The 15,456-nt window shown below is 36.2% G+C and overlaps 1 protein-coding gene across 5 annotated transcripts in view; it reads left to right on the forward strand.

Annotated features, from left to right (window-relative positions):
* The window catches only part of LEMD3 (LEM domain containing 3), an 85,996-nt gene that overhangs the window by 59,863 nt on the left and 10,677 nt on the right, over nt 1–15,456 (forward strand). The window contains exons 10-14 of one of the 5 annotated variants that reach the window (XR_010932471.1): nt 873–954; nt 3,534–3,639; nt 8,054–8,154; nt 8,423–8,584; nt 9,369–9,991. Coding sequence is in view for 4 of the 5 variants with exons in the window: in XM_067697234.1 (XP_067553335.1) it covers nt 873–954; nt 3,534–3,639; nt 3,746–3,824; nt 4,033–4,196 (431 nt within the window). In the remaining variant the exon portion in view is untranslated. Of the gene's footprint in view, nt 1–872; nt 955–3,533; nt 3,640–3,745; nt 3,825–4,032; nt 6,218–8,053; nt 8,155–8,422; nt 9,992–15,456 lie in introns of those variants that run through there. The other 4 variants (XM_067697236.1, XM_067697237.1, XM_067697234.1 and 1 more) reach the window with 4 other exon arrangements.

Raw genomic sequence — 15,456 nt, forward strand, 5'->3', positions numbered from 1 at the left:
GTCTTTAAACAAGTCATGTCAGATCTATTCCATAATATGTCCTGATTCTGTCCAGTTATTTCCATCTGCATTGCTGGCCTGTCTTATCCACATTACTATCATCTCCCTCTTAGACAACTATAATAACCTCCTAACTGGTGTCCTTGCATTCACTTTTGCTTCTGTCTAATTGATTCTCCACATAACACTCTATTTAAAAATTTTATAATTTTAAGAGATCTTATCATACTATTCCTCTCCTTAAAACATTTGAGTGGCTTCCCATCACTTTTATGGTAATGTCTAAGTGCTTTAATGTGGCCTACATGGTCCTCCATAATCCAACATCCCCTTCTTCAGGTTTATCTTTCTATTGTCCCCACTCTAGTCACAGTGACTATCTTTTAGTTACTCAAATATACCAAGTTCCTTCTTGCCTTGGGCTTTGTACAAACTGTCACCTTTGCTTGAGATGTCCTTTACACCTCTCTTTACTCTGCCTATTTATATTGTATTTATTCTTTAGGTCCCAGCATAAATTATACTTTATCCTTGAAGTGTTACCTGATATTCACAGATTAGCTTCAGTTACACTGAGAGCTTTCTGTACTCTTCTTTCTTAGGATTTACCACAATTATGATTTCTTGGGTGACACTGTTTTTCATCTGTCTCCCCCACTAAACTAAAGTCTTTGAGAACAATGACTGTGTGTCTCCCCCACTAAACTAAAGTCTTTGAGAACAATGACTGTGTCTGTCTTATTCACCTTGATCCAGGGGTCTGGCTCATAATAAAAGTACGCAGTGAATATTTTTTGAATAAACTGAATGGCTGAATACTTTTCAACAAAATGGAACAATGGAAAATAGTAAAACTCATTTGTTTTTTATAGCGTTTCATTTAGATAGAAGAAATTCACCACCAAATAGTTTGACGCCATGTCTAAAGATTCGAAATATGTTTGATCCAGTTATGTAAGTATTATGACGAAAGGTACATGTAATTTTTATTTGGAATATTTGGCTGAAAAATGCATGATATTCTTATAATGCTGTCTGTAATAGAAGAATCTTCTACTTCTGAATCTCTAACTACTGAGATGTTCTGTTTTTCTCATTTCTTCTTTTTTGTTAAATTTCAAGCAAAGGTTTCACCAAAAGACACAGATGTATAATGATTTGTAAAACTTTTATAAATCTGCATTCACTGGGAATCCCCACAGCAGATAAATGCTTGAGTCAGATTAATGACAGATATGATGACAGACAACAATACCCTTTATTAGATGTATAAGTCGTGTTTGCCACCGTTCTTTGCCTCAGTAGGCAATATAGATAGAATATCTGCTATTTAAAAATTTCCAAATCCTACTCTTAAAAAGTTTTCTACAAAAATGTACATACCTTCCCCTCTACAAGACTTGTCCATTTACTGTTTGAGAAACTTTTCTGTCTATGTAATTACAACAACACATGCATCCAGAAAATAGCACAGTCAAAAGTTATTGCCTTAGAATCCGTAATACTTCACATATAAGCTGTAATAATCTTTAGAACTTGCTTCCTAGAGGTGACTACTTATCTGTCCAATGATAGGACAAGTCAAATTCTGTTTTTTAAAAAAAGCTGACAGTAGAAATTGTATTACATATAAAATACCCGTAAGTCCCATCTGATAGCTCATTTATTTCAAGAAATAGTTGATATGGTAAGATTCCAAATGAGTGACAGCAAAATTGTAAATGTGACAAAGCACTGTCAGTACACACACACACACACACGCACACACGCACGCATTCCCTCCATTTTGCAGAGGTAGAAACAATTAACGGTGTGGTGATCCCTCTATTTGGAATCTTACCTCATACCTTAGGGTTTAGGAAGTCTCTGCCAGTCCAGTATTTTATTACCTGAGATGAAGATTTACAATTTGAAGTGTAACAGCCTTTTCCTTGGACCCACCGTCTATATCTCACAAGAAAAACAAATGTGTGTTACTGTAGCGGGAGCTGTTTCGTAATAGTAAGGTGATTTATGTCACCTTACTTAGGTGACTTAGGTACAAGGTGACTTAGGTACAAAATGTTTGTCCTATATTCACGCTTCTATTATTTTGGAAAAAAAGAAGCTCAGAATACACTATATACTAAGAATTTTCCTTAAGTTTAGGAATTTGAAAATGTCATTAAAAAATAATACTTTACTTTTACAAGTTTACTGTAACTCATTAAAGTGCTTATTAACATTTGTCTAGATAGAAAAGAGAAATGACTTTAAGTATGTAGGATTTTAAACGTAAAAATGATAGCACATTTATTCTGCTATAGTAGAGATCCTTCAGTGCCTCAGCATGTGCATTCTTAGACTGGAAAGTGAGAGCAGGGCTGGGACTTCTGAATGCTAATTATTTTTTAATCTACCTACTGTTAGTAACAAGCATTTATATACTGTTAATTTTAACTATATGGTTTTTAAACTATTCCCATTCTAGTTGGGTATATATATTGTAAAAAACAGAAGACTTCTTCTGAGTAGGAATATAGCTGTTAATTTTTTTTCTTTTTTCCCCCAGCTGTATTGAGGTATGACTGAAAAGTAAAAGTTTTATATATTTAGGTTATACAACAGACCTTTTGTGTTTTTTTTTTTTTTTGCTCATTCTTTAAAAAAATTTCTTTTTATTGAAGTATAGTTGATTTACAATACCATGTTAGTTTCAGGTATACAGCACTGTGATCCAGTTATACATATATATGTGTGTGTATATATATATTCCTTTTCAGATTGTTTTCCCTTATAGGTCATTACAAAATATTGAGTGTAGTTCCCTGTGCTATGCAGTAGATCCTTGTTGTTTATCTATTTTACATCTATTTTATGTTTATTTTATGTATACATTATATATATAAAATAATGTGTATAAGTATATAGTGTGTGTAAATTAATCCCCAAATCCTAATTTATCCCTCCCCCCTTTTCCCCTTTGGCAACCATAACTGTTTTCTTTGTCTGTGAGTCTCTTTCTGTTTGTAAATAAGTTCATTTGTATCATTTTTTTAGATTCCACATATAAGCAATATGATATGATATTTGTCTTTCTCTGTTTGGTTTACTTCACTTAGTATGATAATCTCTAGGTCCATCCATGTTGCTGCAAATGGCATTATTTCATTCTTTTTTATGGCTGAGTAATATTCCATTTATGTATCTATACAACATCTTTATCCATTCATCTGTCGATGGACATAGGTTGCTTCCATGTCTTGGCTATTAATAGTGCTGCTATGAATATTGGATGAATATTGGGATGCATGTATCTTTTTGAATTATGGTTTTCTCCTGATACATGCCCAGGAATGGGATTACAGTTTTATGTGGTAACTCTATTTTTAGTTTTTAAGGAACCTCCATACTGTTCTCTATAGTGACTGTACCAATTTACATTCTCACCAACAGTGTAGCAGAGTTCCTTTTCCTCTACACCCTCTTCAGCATTTATTATTTGCAGACTTTTTGATGATGGCTGTTGATTTTTGTTTTCATTAATTTTTTAGGGAAATAGGGGATCAGTGGCATTTGGCAATTCAAGAAGCAATTTTAGAAAAATGCAGTGATAATGATGGCATTGTTCACATTGCAGTAGACAAAAATTCACGTGAGGTAAAGTAACTTTTACTATTGAATTCTACGTTTTGGATTTGTTGCTACTAAACTAAGACTATTTATTTTCTTTCTTCCCTTTTTATTTTTTTAAAAAATATCACAGGGTTGTGTATATGTTAAATGTCTGTCTCCAGAATATGCTGGGAAAGCTTTTAAGGCATTGCATGGCTCTTGGTTTGATGGTAAGAAATTTGAGTATGACAAACATTTTGAAAAGATAAATTATGGTTTACTGTTAAACTATACCAGATTTTAAATTAAAGAATCTTAGGTTAGCATTTTTAGAGTAATAATTTTAGATTATTTTGTGTTCATATATCTTTTACCACAGTTTGTTTTCTATTAAGCACATTCATACAGATCTAAAATATTATTTTTATCTTACAACAGGGAAATTGGTTACAGTAAAATATTTACGACTAGATAGATATCACCATCGCTTTCCCCAAGCTCTTACTTGCAACACTCCCTTGAAGCCATCAAATAAACATATGAACTCTATGTCTCATCTTCGTCTTCGGACTGGCCTAGCCAATTCTCAAGGAGGTTCCTGAAAAGACTTTCTTCCACTCCTAGGACTGTTCTTTACAATAGGAAAATTCCTGTTTGGCTTCGTCTCCCTTTTTAAATGCTTTTTGTATGTAATATTTTTATTGAGTACAGATCTGTTTGAACGTTCCAGAAATCTTAAGGTTCCAAAGGGACTTAGCAGTGAAGCAGCAATGCTGAGTAGATAGAATAATTGTTTCATTCAGTTTTTGGAGCTCAGTTAAGCCAATGCACTTAAAGTTTTGCATGAGGAACATTGACCTTATTAAGCATTTTCAGATGTGGTGGTTGTTAATTTTGCACCAAGAAGTGTTTGGATAACCACACAAAAGCATGGTGAAAAGGCTTCTTGTATTTCCGTAATTTCCTGTAAACTAATGTTGTGAATTTTTGTATACAGTCACCTACATAGTTCCTTACAGGCTAATGTGGTAAAACTGTTAATTTCCCAATTTAATCTTAGGTTTCTATTGCTTGTAAGAGATTCATTTGCTATAGCTGGAATATGGGAAAATCAATCTGGGTTTAGTGGTTACATATACGTATAAGTGGATGTACATGTACTTAAACTGGCTTTTGTATATATGTATAAATGCTGGTGATGGCGAAAGTAGTCTTGTTTTGTGAGGATATCTGCATTAAAGCAGTAAAATAAGCTTCCTATTTTATTCATAATCTAATGTATATATATATGTATGTGTATATATGTGTGTATGTATATATATATGTATGTGTATATGTGTATATATACACACACATATATACATATGGCTGTACTATCATATAGATCAAACAGCCAAACACCTGGAAGTATTAGATAAAAGTTTAAAATATCTTTTATAGGTTTTATATAAAAATGTCTGAGTATGATATTGTGTGAAAGTTCTGATACCAGTTGTAAGGGATTCAAATTTATGTGAGCAATAAAAAAGCAATTGGCAGACATTGGAAAAGTATTTTGTGAAAAGCTGTATTTATTATAAATACTAGGGCTATGACATAGTACCATTGGGATTAAGTCATTTTCCCAATCTATTTATAATTTAATGAGATGTTAGCTTCCCTGTTGTATGTCAGGTTTAAAGCAGGGCACATTGTTGCAGCAAAATGTGTATTTGAGAAATTATACTTGCAATTTTGGGTCATGAAAGTTTGCAGTATAGTAAATGCAGGAGTGATGGTTGCTTTGTGCCTCAGTATTTGTTTCAGTGAAGTTACCTTATTACTGTTTATGATTTCAGATTAAAATAGTTACGGAGCAAAGTTTACTTGTAATGTAACAATTGGCTTTTTAAAAATAACATGTTGATATGTCATTGTCAGTCCAAATGAATATGTGAAACAGCTGGAATTGTACCAATTTTGATTTTGTTTAAAGCTCAGTTTTCTTTTTTTTTTTTAATTGTATATGTGTTGGGTTTGCAGCATGAACTTGCACAGTTAATGCACGTTTTCTGGTTAAGTAAACATGATGCACACTGTTCTGTAACAGAAAACCCTATTGTGCCTTACCTATGTGCTTTTGTGGGCACCATGTTTATGAAGAATAAAAAATGATTTGTTATCTGAAGAGAATAAATTTTAAATTCTCAGTTTATGTCTCAGATGCTAAAGTGTGAAAAAATATATATAATATATAAAATAACTAATCTTTCTGTATTTTATGTGCATCACAGTGATTTATCTGTGCTTAGTGACCCCATCTTGTGACCTGTTATAAGAGTGAATGTAAAAAATAGTTGTGGCATTTTAAGAGGTCGCCTTTTGATGCAGATGCATCTTTTTCTTGCTTCTAAAACATATTCCATGTAAACATTGTACATTTATTATTGTAATATATACTTTTATGCAGCTTATTTTACCTGAAACTGTTAAGCCGACCAAGATCCCTCCCTGCAAGACAGATGGGAATGTGTATAATAACTAGATATTTGAGAAGTTCTGAAGTTTGATGTAATCTGTTACTTGTCCTGTTTAAAAAAAGGAAAAAATTCTAATTAAAAATTTATTAGGTTTTTTTTTTAAATGCGTCTTGGCTTTAAAAAATTTTTTTTAAGTGCCCTGTGTCTTTATTTTATTTTATATTTTTTACCAGTGAAAATAGATGCCTTTATTTTTAATCTTTTTTGGTATCTGTAAATATATGTATGATTATAAAAATGGATGAAGACCCTGAAGTTAATTTTAACCATCCATTCCTCAGCATCTTTTCTTTATGAAAATGTCTTTGTCTAACTTTCAAGTGTTTGGCTTAAAGTGGGGCAAGAATGTAAATCAGATGTATCACTAAAGCACTACTTAGTTTAGCTAGACTTTTTTTTTTTGGCTGCGTTGGGTCTTTGTTGCCGCACGTAGGCTTTTTCTAGTTGTGGCAAGCGGGGGCTACTCTTTGTAGCGGTGCACGGGCTTCTCATTGCAGTGGCTTCTCCTGTTGCGGAGCATGGGCTCTAGGCAGGTGGGCTTCAGTAATTGCAGCACGTGGGCTCAGTAGTTGCGGCACATGGGCCCTAGAGTGTGCATGCTTCAGTAGTTGTGGTGCGTGGGCTCAGTAGTTGCAGTGCGCAGGCTCTAGGGCACGTGGGCTTCAGTATTTGTGGCTCCTGGGCCCTAGAGCACAAGCTCAGTAGTTGTGGCGCATGGGCTTTGTTGCCCCATGGCATGTGGGATCTTTCCGGGCCAGGGATTGAACCTATGTCCCCTGCATTGGCAGGTGGCTTCTTAACCACTGTGCCACCAGGGAAATCCCAGCTAGACATTTTTTCATAGCAAGACTTTCTCAAAGGAAGCCATTCTTTTACACATTCTAGCTCAAACTCCTTATCATAAAAAAATAGTTTATGGGCTAGCTACTTTGAGTAGCATGGGTTTCGATTTTTCGATGGTTTAATCAACTAAAAAGATGACTTAGTTGGTAGACTTTTATTGGTTGCTAACAAATGTCAGACACTGTTACACATTAGGGATGCAAAGATGAAAAAGACATGGCACAGTCTTCAAGATGGTCACAATTTAGAGAACCTAGGGCAGCTAAGTTAAAAGACAGTGTGGAAAATATAGTGAGAGAAGAAAGCAGAATAAATTCTGGGAGATTAGGGCTTCCCTGATGGCGCAGTGGTTAAGAATCCGCCTGCTAATGCAGAAGACATGGGTTCAAGCCCTGGTCCGGGAAGATCCCACATGCTGCGGAGCAACTAAGCCCATGCGCCACAACTCCTGAGCCTGCTCTCTAGAGCCCGTGTGCCACAACTACTGAAGCACGCATGCCTAGAGCCCTGCTCCGCAACAAGAGAAGCCACCGCAATGAGAAGCCTGCGCACTGCAACAAAGAGTAGTCTTCACTCGCTGCAATTAGAGAAAGCCCGCGGGCAGCAACAAAGACCCAAAAATTAATTAATTAATTAATTTAAAAAAAATTCTGGGAGATTAGAGAGGTTGCTTATGCATCTTAATAGATTGAGAAGACATCAGGGCAGATGAGGTAAAATTTATCAGACACTTCTTAATTAGTATAGGTACAATGGTAAGTCTCTTTTCCTGTGAGCTCTCAGGGAAGCTTCTGTTCTTGTGATGAGCTCATAAAAATTAATGTGTTGAAACCTGAGTTATTATAAAATCCATTTTCATGCTCATTGGTCAGTAGAAACCTGAATATCTTGTGAATATAGAAGCCTGATATTGCACTTTGTTATATTTTCCTTGTGTGGATGACAAGTTGTGATTTCCAAGTGAACAGTGTCTTGATATATCATGTGCCCAGAACATTTCCTTTAATAAGATTGACCTTGCAATTCTCATTCCCTGCTCCTAGTGACATTACATTACTGCAGGTCATCTACATGGCTTCTTTGCCCTTTTTTCCTAGACTTATCTCGGCAAGTCACTTCTTCCAGATGACTCAACAAAAGATGCTAAATCAAGCAGAATTTTGGCAGCCACTCATTTGGAAAGGATGCTCAAGAACAGGTACTTAACTGAAAATTAGAAACCAGAAGTTGTGCTTTAAAGAAACTGAATGTCCATAATGCTCATTCTACTGGTCTAGTGAGCATAACTAGCTACTGCCTTTAAGCCCCACTGGAGAAACTTTATGACTAGGAATACATCCTGATGGTAGATTTCTGTACCCAAGAACCTCTACCAGGGGCAGCAGGATAGACTGATTTTGTTGATTCTTGGACTTTAATGCCAGTAGAACCTGAGTACTTAGATTTACCGTTTCTTCCATGGGTAGACATTGGAGACCTGCACATGCTCCTTAAAATTGGAAAGAAGTCTGTCTGGGCATAGAGAGCACATGAAAAAAGATCGATGAGAAACAACCTAGTGCATGTATAAACTACAAGCAATTTCTTATGGTTGAATTACTCAGTACAAGACAATAGAGACAGGAAAGGTAGGTAATGATCAGTTCATGGAAAGCTTTGTAGGTCACATTCTGAAGTTTGGATGTGGGTTGTTAAAGGGAGATCAGGTGAGGATTTGTTGGGATGAAAAATGGAGAAAGGATTTGAAAAATAGAGATAAAATGGGAAGGACTTGATTAATTGGATATTGATAGAGAAATTGATGTCCAGTTTTCTAATATAGGAACTCTAACCATCCCAACATTTGGAGAATAGGTGATAAGTAACAAATTGGATGGGAAAAATGATAAACTGAATTTTTGGATACTTTGAGATTGGGATGGAATATTCATCCATCCCAGTATTCAGGTGGATGTTTCTAGTAGGTGATTGGATTTCCAGTTCTGAGGTATTTTGAGAAAAATCTGAGCTGGAGACACAATTTGGGAGTTAAAACCACAGAGGTGAATCAGATGACCCAGAGAGAGAGAGTCCATATAGAGACAGAAATTTAGTTTAATCCTAATTCTGCCATATTTAGCTATGTGGGCCTTAGGTGGAGGTTTGGGTTGGGGTGAAGTATTAAGAAAATTTCAAAACAAATTAAGAAGGTGGAATTTGAAAAGGTCTTTGAATGGGGTGAAGTTGAAGTAGAAATTTAGTATGACTATCACATTTCTGTCTTGGGCAACTGGTTAGATGGTGGTGACATTCCCTAAATTATGGATGGGTGGTTGGCGGGAGCCAGATGCTAGTCAGAGTGCTAGATAAGACTTCCCAGAATTGCAAATGTTAGGCAAAATAATCCTTCTGACTTTTATTTTTCTGTTGTAGGACATTGTTGGAGGATGAGTGATAGGGGACAGTCTTTGAGAATCTCTCTCCAAAAAAACAGAACTGTTAACTTACATAATGTTCTAGCATTGTCTATGATTCTCTGGTATTCGTTAGAACCTTTCCTGATTTGTAGAAAATGAGACGTTGTGTAGATCTGTAAACCTGTGACTGTCAAAAGAAGGAATAAATACAAAAGTTGGTTGTTAATTAGGACTGTTTATAAACGGTTTGCCATGCACCCAAAGCTAGGAACTTGGTTGATGTGTGTTATACATTTATAAAGCCTTTGTAAACTAGTCAAGTCTTAGAGGCCTGGAAACCATTTTTTTTCTTGGTGACTTCATTTCTCCTTTGATTTATTGAGTGAATTAAAAAATTTAACTCCAGAGGGCAGTTTTATTTTTATAGCTCCCAATGCTACAATACTTCCTTTTACTTAAAAAAAATTTATGTGGACATTTTGAGATTTCAGTGGCACTTTAAATCCTACTGAGTAATAGCCAAAACTCAAGTTGGTCTTAAAGGCTTGCCTTTATCTAGACCAGTGCTGTCCAATACTTAATATAATGTCAGGCATGTGTAATTTTATTTATTTATTTATAATAAATTTATTTATTTATTTTTGGCTGCGTTGGGTCTTCGTTGCGGCGAGTGGGGGCTACTCTTCGTTGTGGTGCACCGGCTTCTCATTGTGGTGGCTTCTCTTATTGCGGAGCGCGGGCTCTAGGCGCCCAGGCTTCAGTAGTTGTGGCACGCGGGCTCAGTAGTTATGGCGTGGCATGTGGGATCTTCCTGGACCAGGGCTTGAACCCGTGTCCCCTGCATTGGCAGGCGGATTCTTAACCATTGCACCACCAGGGAAGTCCAGGCATGTATAATTTTAAAATTTCTGATGGCCACATTAAAAAAAGTAAAAAACAGGTGAGATTAACCTTAGTACATTTAATTTAGCCTTATATATACAGGATATTATTATCTCAACATATAATAAAAGCTTTTATTAATGAGCTATTTTACATGCTTTGACATCTAGAATATAGATTACTCTTGCAGCTAGGGTGACCCTGTGTTGTGTGACTTACAGTGCTAAAACTTGTACAGATGGTCACCTTATTTACAGCCCATCTTAATTCAGATGCTGCATTTTTATTGAAAATACTTGGTCTATATTTAGGTTACATAAAATGTACTGTTTGAAAAAGTTTATTCATATATGCATGTTCTTCCAAATATACTTAAAAGTGTTCCTATAACTGAATCAGGTATCAGTTAAATTTACATTAATTCAAATTAAACCTTCAGTTCTTCAGTTGTACTAGCCACATTTTAAGTGCTCAGTAGCCACATGTAGCCAGTGACTACCATGTTGACAGTGCCAGTCTTGAACAACCTGTACCTTTCTAGCTAAGTACTAGTCTTCACGCAGCCACTGTGCTCCAGCTAGACTGCACTGCTTGCCCTTCCCCTTCATATCTAACTTTTGCTTGATTCTGCCTTTACTGGCATTGTTCCTATTGTTCTTTTTGCCTGAAACATCCTTCATGTCCTGCTTCTGTATACCCAAATGTTGCCCATCCTCTAGAATCCTATACAAATGCCTCTTCCAGGAAGTGGTATTGATGAACCCTGGTTGGAAGTAATTCCTATCATGTACACTACTGAAATATTGATATTAATTTTCACTTCTCATGATTTTGGCAGTTTCTATCTTGTATTATGGTGTTCTCAATCCATTCTAGTTTGGCTTCTGTCCTCATTGCTCCTCTGAAATCACTTCTAGAGATCACCACAAATTTCCTTTTGCCAAATTCAATACTCTTTTATGTGTCCTCACCTTTCTTTGAACTCTCAGCACCATCTGACATAGCTGATCATTATCTCCCACTTTACTTAAAAATTTTTTATTATGAAATGATTCACACATATTAGAATATATATGAAGTATGTATTTTACTTACATTTTGAAGTACGACATCGTTTAAAATATAGAACATTAACTTTGAGGCACCTCTGTGTGTCCTTGATACTTGTCTCTCTTTCCTAACTCCCAGATGACCACTGTCCTGAATTTTGTATTAATAATTCTTTATTTTTCATTATAGTTTTACCACATATTAATGTTGGTATTTATCCATTCAACTACGGACATTTAGATTATTTTCACTTTTTTACTATTATAAACAAGGTAGTTATGAACATTCCTTCTTGAATGTGATTCCAGCTGCACATATTCAAATTTCTCTAGGTCAGTGATACTCAAAAAATATGGTTCTTAAATCAGCAGTATGAACATCACCTGGGAACGTGTTAGTCCAAGCAGATTTTGGGCCCCACTCCAGCAAATGTGAATGGACTAAATGCTCTGACCAAAAGACACAGGCTCACTGAATGTATACAAAAACAAGACCCATATATATGCTGTCTACAAGAGACCCACTTCAAACCTAGGGACACATACACACTGAAAGTGAAGGGATGGAAAAAGATATTCCATGCAAATGGAAATCAAAAGAAAGCTGGAGTAGCGATACTCATATAAGATAACAGACTTTAAAGAATGTTACAAGAGATAAGGAAGGACACTACATAATGATCAAGGTATTAATCCAAGAAGAAGATACAACAATTATATATGCACCCAACATAGGAGCACCTCAGTACATAAGGCGAATGCTGACAACTATAAAAGAGGAAATGGACAGTAACACAATAATAGTGGGGAACTTTAACACCTCATTTACACCAATGGACAGATAATCCAGACAGAAAATTAATAACGAAACACAATCTTTAAATGACACATAATCCAGACAGAAAATTAATAACGAAACACAATCTTTAAATGACACAAAACACCAGACAGATTTAATTGATATTTATAGGGCATTCCATCCAAAAACAGCAGACTACATTTTCTTCTGTGTACACGGAACATTCTCCAGGACAGATCACATCTTGAGTCACAAATCAAGCCTCAGTAAATTTAAGAAAATTGAAATCATATCAAGCATCTTTTCTGATCACAACGCTATGAGATTAGAAATAAATTACAGGGAAAAAAATGTAAAAAACAAGCACGTGGAGGCTAAACAATACGTTACTAAATAACCAGGAGATATATCACAGAAGAAATCAAAGAGGAAATCAAAAAATACCTAGAGACAAATGAAAATGAAAACATGCTGATCCAAACCTATGGGATGCAGCAAAAGCAGTTCTAAGAGGGAATTTTATAGCAATAGAATCCTACCTCTAGAAACAAGAAAAATCTCAAACAATCTAGCCTTACACCTAAAGTAACTAGAGAAAGAAGAACAAACAAAACCCAAAGTTAATAGAAGGAAAGAAATAATAAAATCAGAGCAGAAATAAATGAAATAGAAACAAAACAATAGCAAAGATCAATAAAACTAAAAGTTGGTTCTTTGAGAAGATAAACAAAATGGATAAACCTTTAGCCAGACTTATCACAAAAAAGAGGGAGAGGGCTTCCCTGGTGGCTCAGAGGTTGAGAGTCTGCCTGCTGATGCAGGGGCCACGGGTTCGTGCCCCGGTCTGGGAAGATCCCACATGCCGCGGAGTGGCTGGGCCTATGAGCCATGGCCGCTGAGCCTGTGCGTCCGGAGCCTGTGCTCTGCAACGGGAGAGGCCACAACAGTGAGAGGCCTGCGTACTGCAAAAGAAAAAAAGGGAGAGGACTCAAAATTAGAAATAGGAAAAGTTACAACAGACACTGCAGAAATACAAAGCATCATAAGAGAATACTACAAGCAACTCGATGCCAATAAAATGGACAACATGGAAGAAATGGACAAATTCTTAGGTATAAACTTCCAAGACTGAACCAGGAAGAAATAGAAAATATGAACAGACTAATCACAAATGATAAAATTGAAACTGTGATTAAAAATCTTCCAACAAACAAAAAGCCAGGACCAGATGGCTTCACAGGTGAATTCTGTCAAACATTGAGAGAAGAGCTAACAGCAGACCTTCTCAAACTCCTCCAAAAAATTGCACAGGAGGGAACACTTCCAAACTCATTCTACAAGGCCACCATCACCCTGATACCAAAACCAGACAGAGATACTACAAAAAAAGAAAATTACAGACCAATATCACAGATGAATATAGATGCAAAAATCCTCAACAAAATACTAGCAAACAGAATCCAGCAACACGTTAAAAGGATCATACACCATGATCAAGTGAGATTTATCCGAGGGATGCAAGGATTCTTCAGTACACACAAATCAATCAATATGATGTACCATATTAACAAATTGAAGAATAAAAACCATATGATCATCTCAATAGATGCAGAAAAAGCTTTTGACAAAACTCAACACCCGTTTATGACGAAAACTCCAGAAAGTGGGGATAGAGGAAACCTACCTCAATATAATAAAGGCCATATATGACAAACCCACAGCCAACATCATTCTCAATGGTGAAAAACTGAAAGCATTTCCTCTAAGATCAGGAACAAGACAAGGATGTCCACTCTCACCACTATTATGCAACATAGTTTTGGAAGTCCTAGCCTCGGCAATCAGAGAAGAAAAAGAAATAAAAGAATACAAACTGGAAAAGAAGTAAAACTAACTGTTTGCAGATGACATGATAGTATACATAGATAATCCTAAAGATGCCACCAGAAAACTACTGGAGCTCTTCAATGAACTTGGTGAAGTTGCAGGATACAAAATTAAAGCATAGAAATCTCTTGCATTCCTATACACTAACAACAAAAGGTCAGAAAGAGAAATTAAAGAAACAATCCCATTCACCATTGCAACAAAAAGAATAAAATATAGGACTTCCCTGGTGGTGCAGTAGTTAAGAATCTGCCTGCCAATGCAGGGGACATGGGTTCGAGCCCTGGTTCAGGAAGATCCCACATGCCGCAGAGCAACTAAGCCCGTGTGCCACAACTACTGAGCCTGCGCTCTGGAGCCCACGAGCCACAGCTACTGAGCCCATGTGCCACAACTGCTGAAACCCACGTGCCTAGAGCCTGTGCTCTGCAAAACATAAGCCACTGCAAGGAGAAGCCCATGCACCACAACGAAGAGTCACCCCTGCTCGCCACAACTGGAGAAAGCCCACGTGCAGCAATGAAGACCCAACACAGCCAAAAATAAATAAATTTATTAAAGAAAAAAAAATTAAATACCTAGGAATAAACCTACCTAAGGAGGTAAAAGACCTGTACTCAGAAAACTATAAGACACTGATGAAAGAAATCAAAGATGACACAAACAGTTGGAGAGAGATACCATGTTCTTGGATTGGAAGAATCAACGTTGTGAAAACGACTATACTACCGAAAGCAATCTACAGATTTAGTGCAATCCCTATCACATTACCAAGGGCATTTTTACAGAAGTAGGACAAAAAATCTTAAAATTTGTATGGAGACACAAAAGACCCTGGATAGCCAAAGCAATCTTGAGGGAAAATAACGGAGCTGGAGGAATCAGACTCCCTGACTTCAGACTATACTACAAAGCTACAGTAATCAAGACAATATGGTACTGGCACGAAAACAGAAATATAGATCAATGGAACTGGATAGAAAGCCCAGAGATAAACCCAGGCACCTATGGTCAACTAATCTATGACAAAGGAGGCAAGGATATACAAGGGAGAAAAGACAGTGTCTTCAATAAGTGGTGCTGGGAAAACTGGACAGCTACATATAAAAGAATGAAATTAGAACACTCACGAACACCGTACACAAAAATAAACTCAAAATGCATTAAAGACCTAGATGTAAGGCCAGACACTATAAAACTCTTAGAGGAAAACATAGGCAGAACACTCTTTGACATAAATCACAGCAAGATCTTTTTTGACACACCTCCTAGAGTAATGGAAATAAAAATAAACAAATTTGACATAATGAAACTTCAAAGCTTTTGCACAGCAAAGGAAACTATAAACAAGACGAAAAGACAATCCTCAGAATGGGAGAAAATATTTGCAAACAAATCAGTGGACAAAGGAATAATCTCCAAAATATACAAATGGCTCATGCAGCTCAATATCAAAAAAACAAAGAACCCAATCAAAAAGTGGGTGG

The sequence above is a fragment of the Pseudorca crassidens genome, chromosome 11 (assembly GCF_039906515.1).
Source record: "Pseudorca crassidens isolate mPseCra1 chromosome 11, mPseCra1.hap1, whole genome shotgun sequence".
NCBI lineage: Eukaryota > Metazoa > Chordata > Mammalia > Artiodactyla > Delphinidae > Pseudorca > Pseudorca crassidens.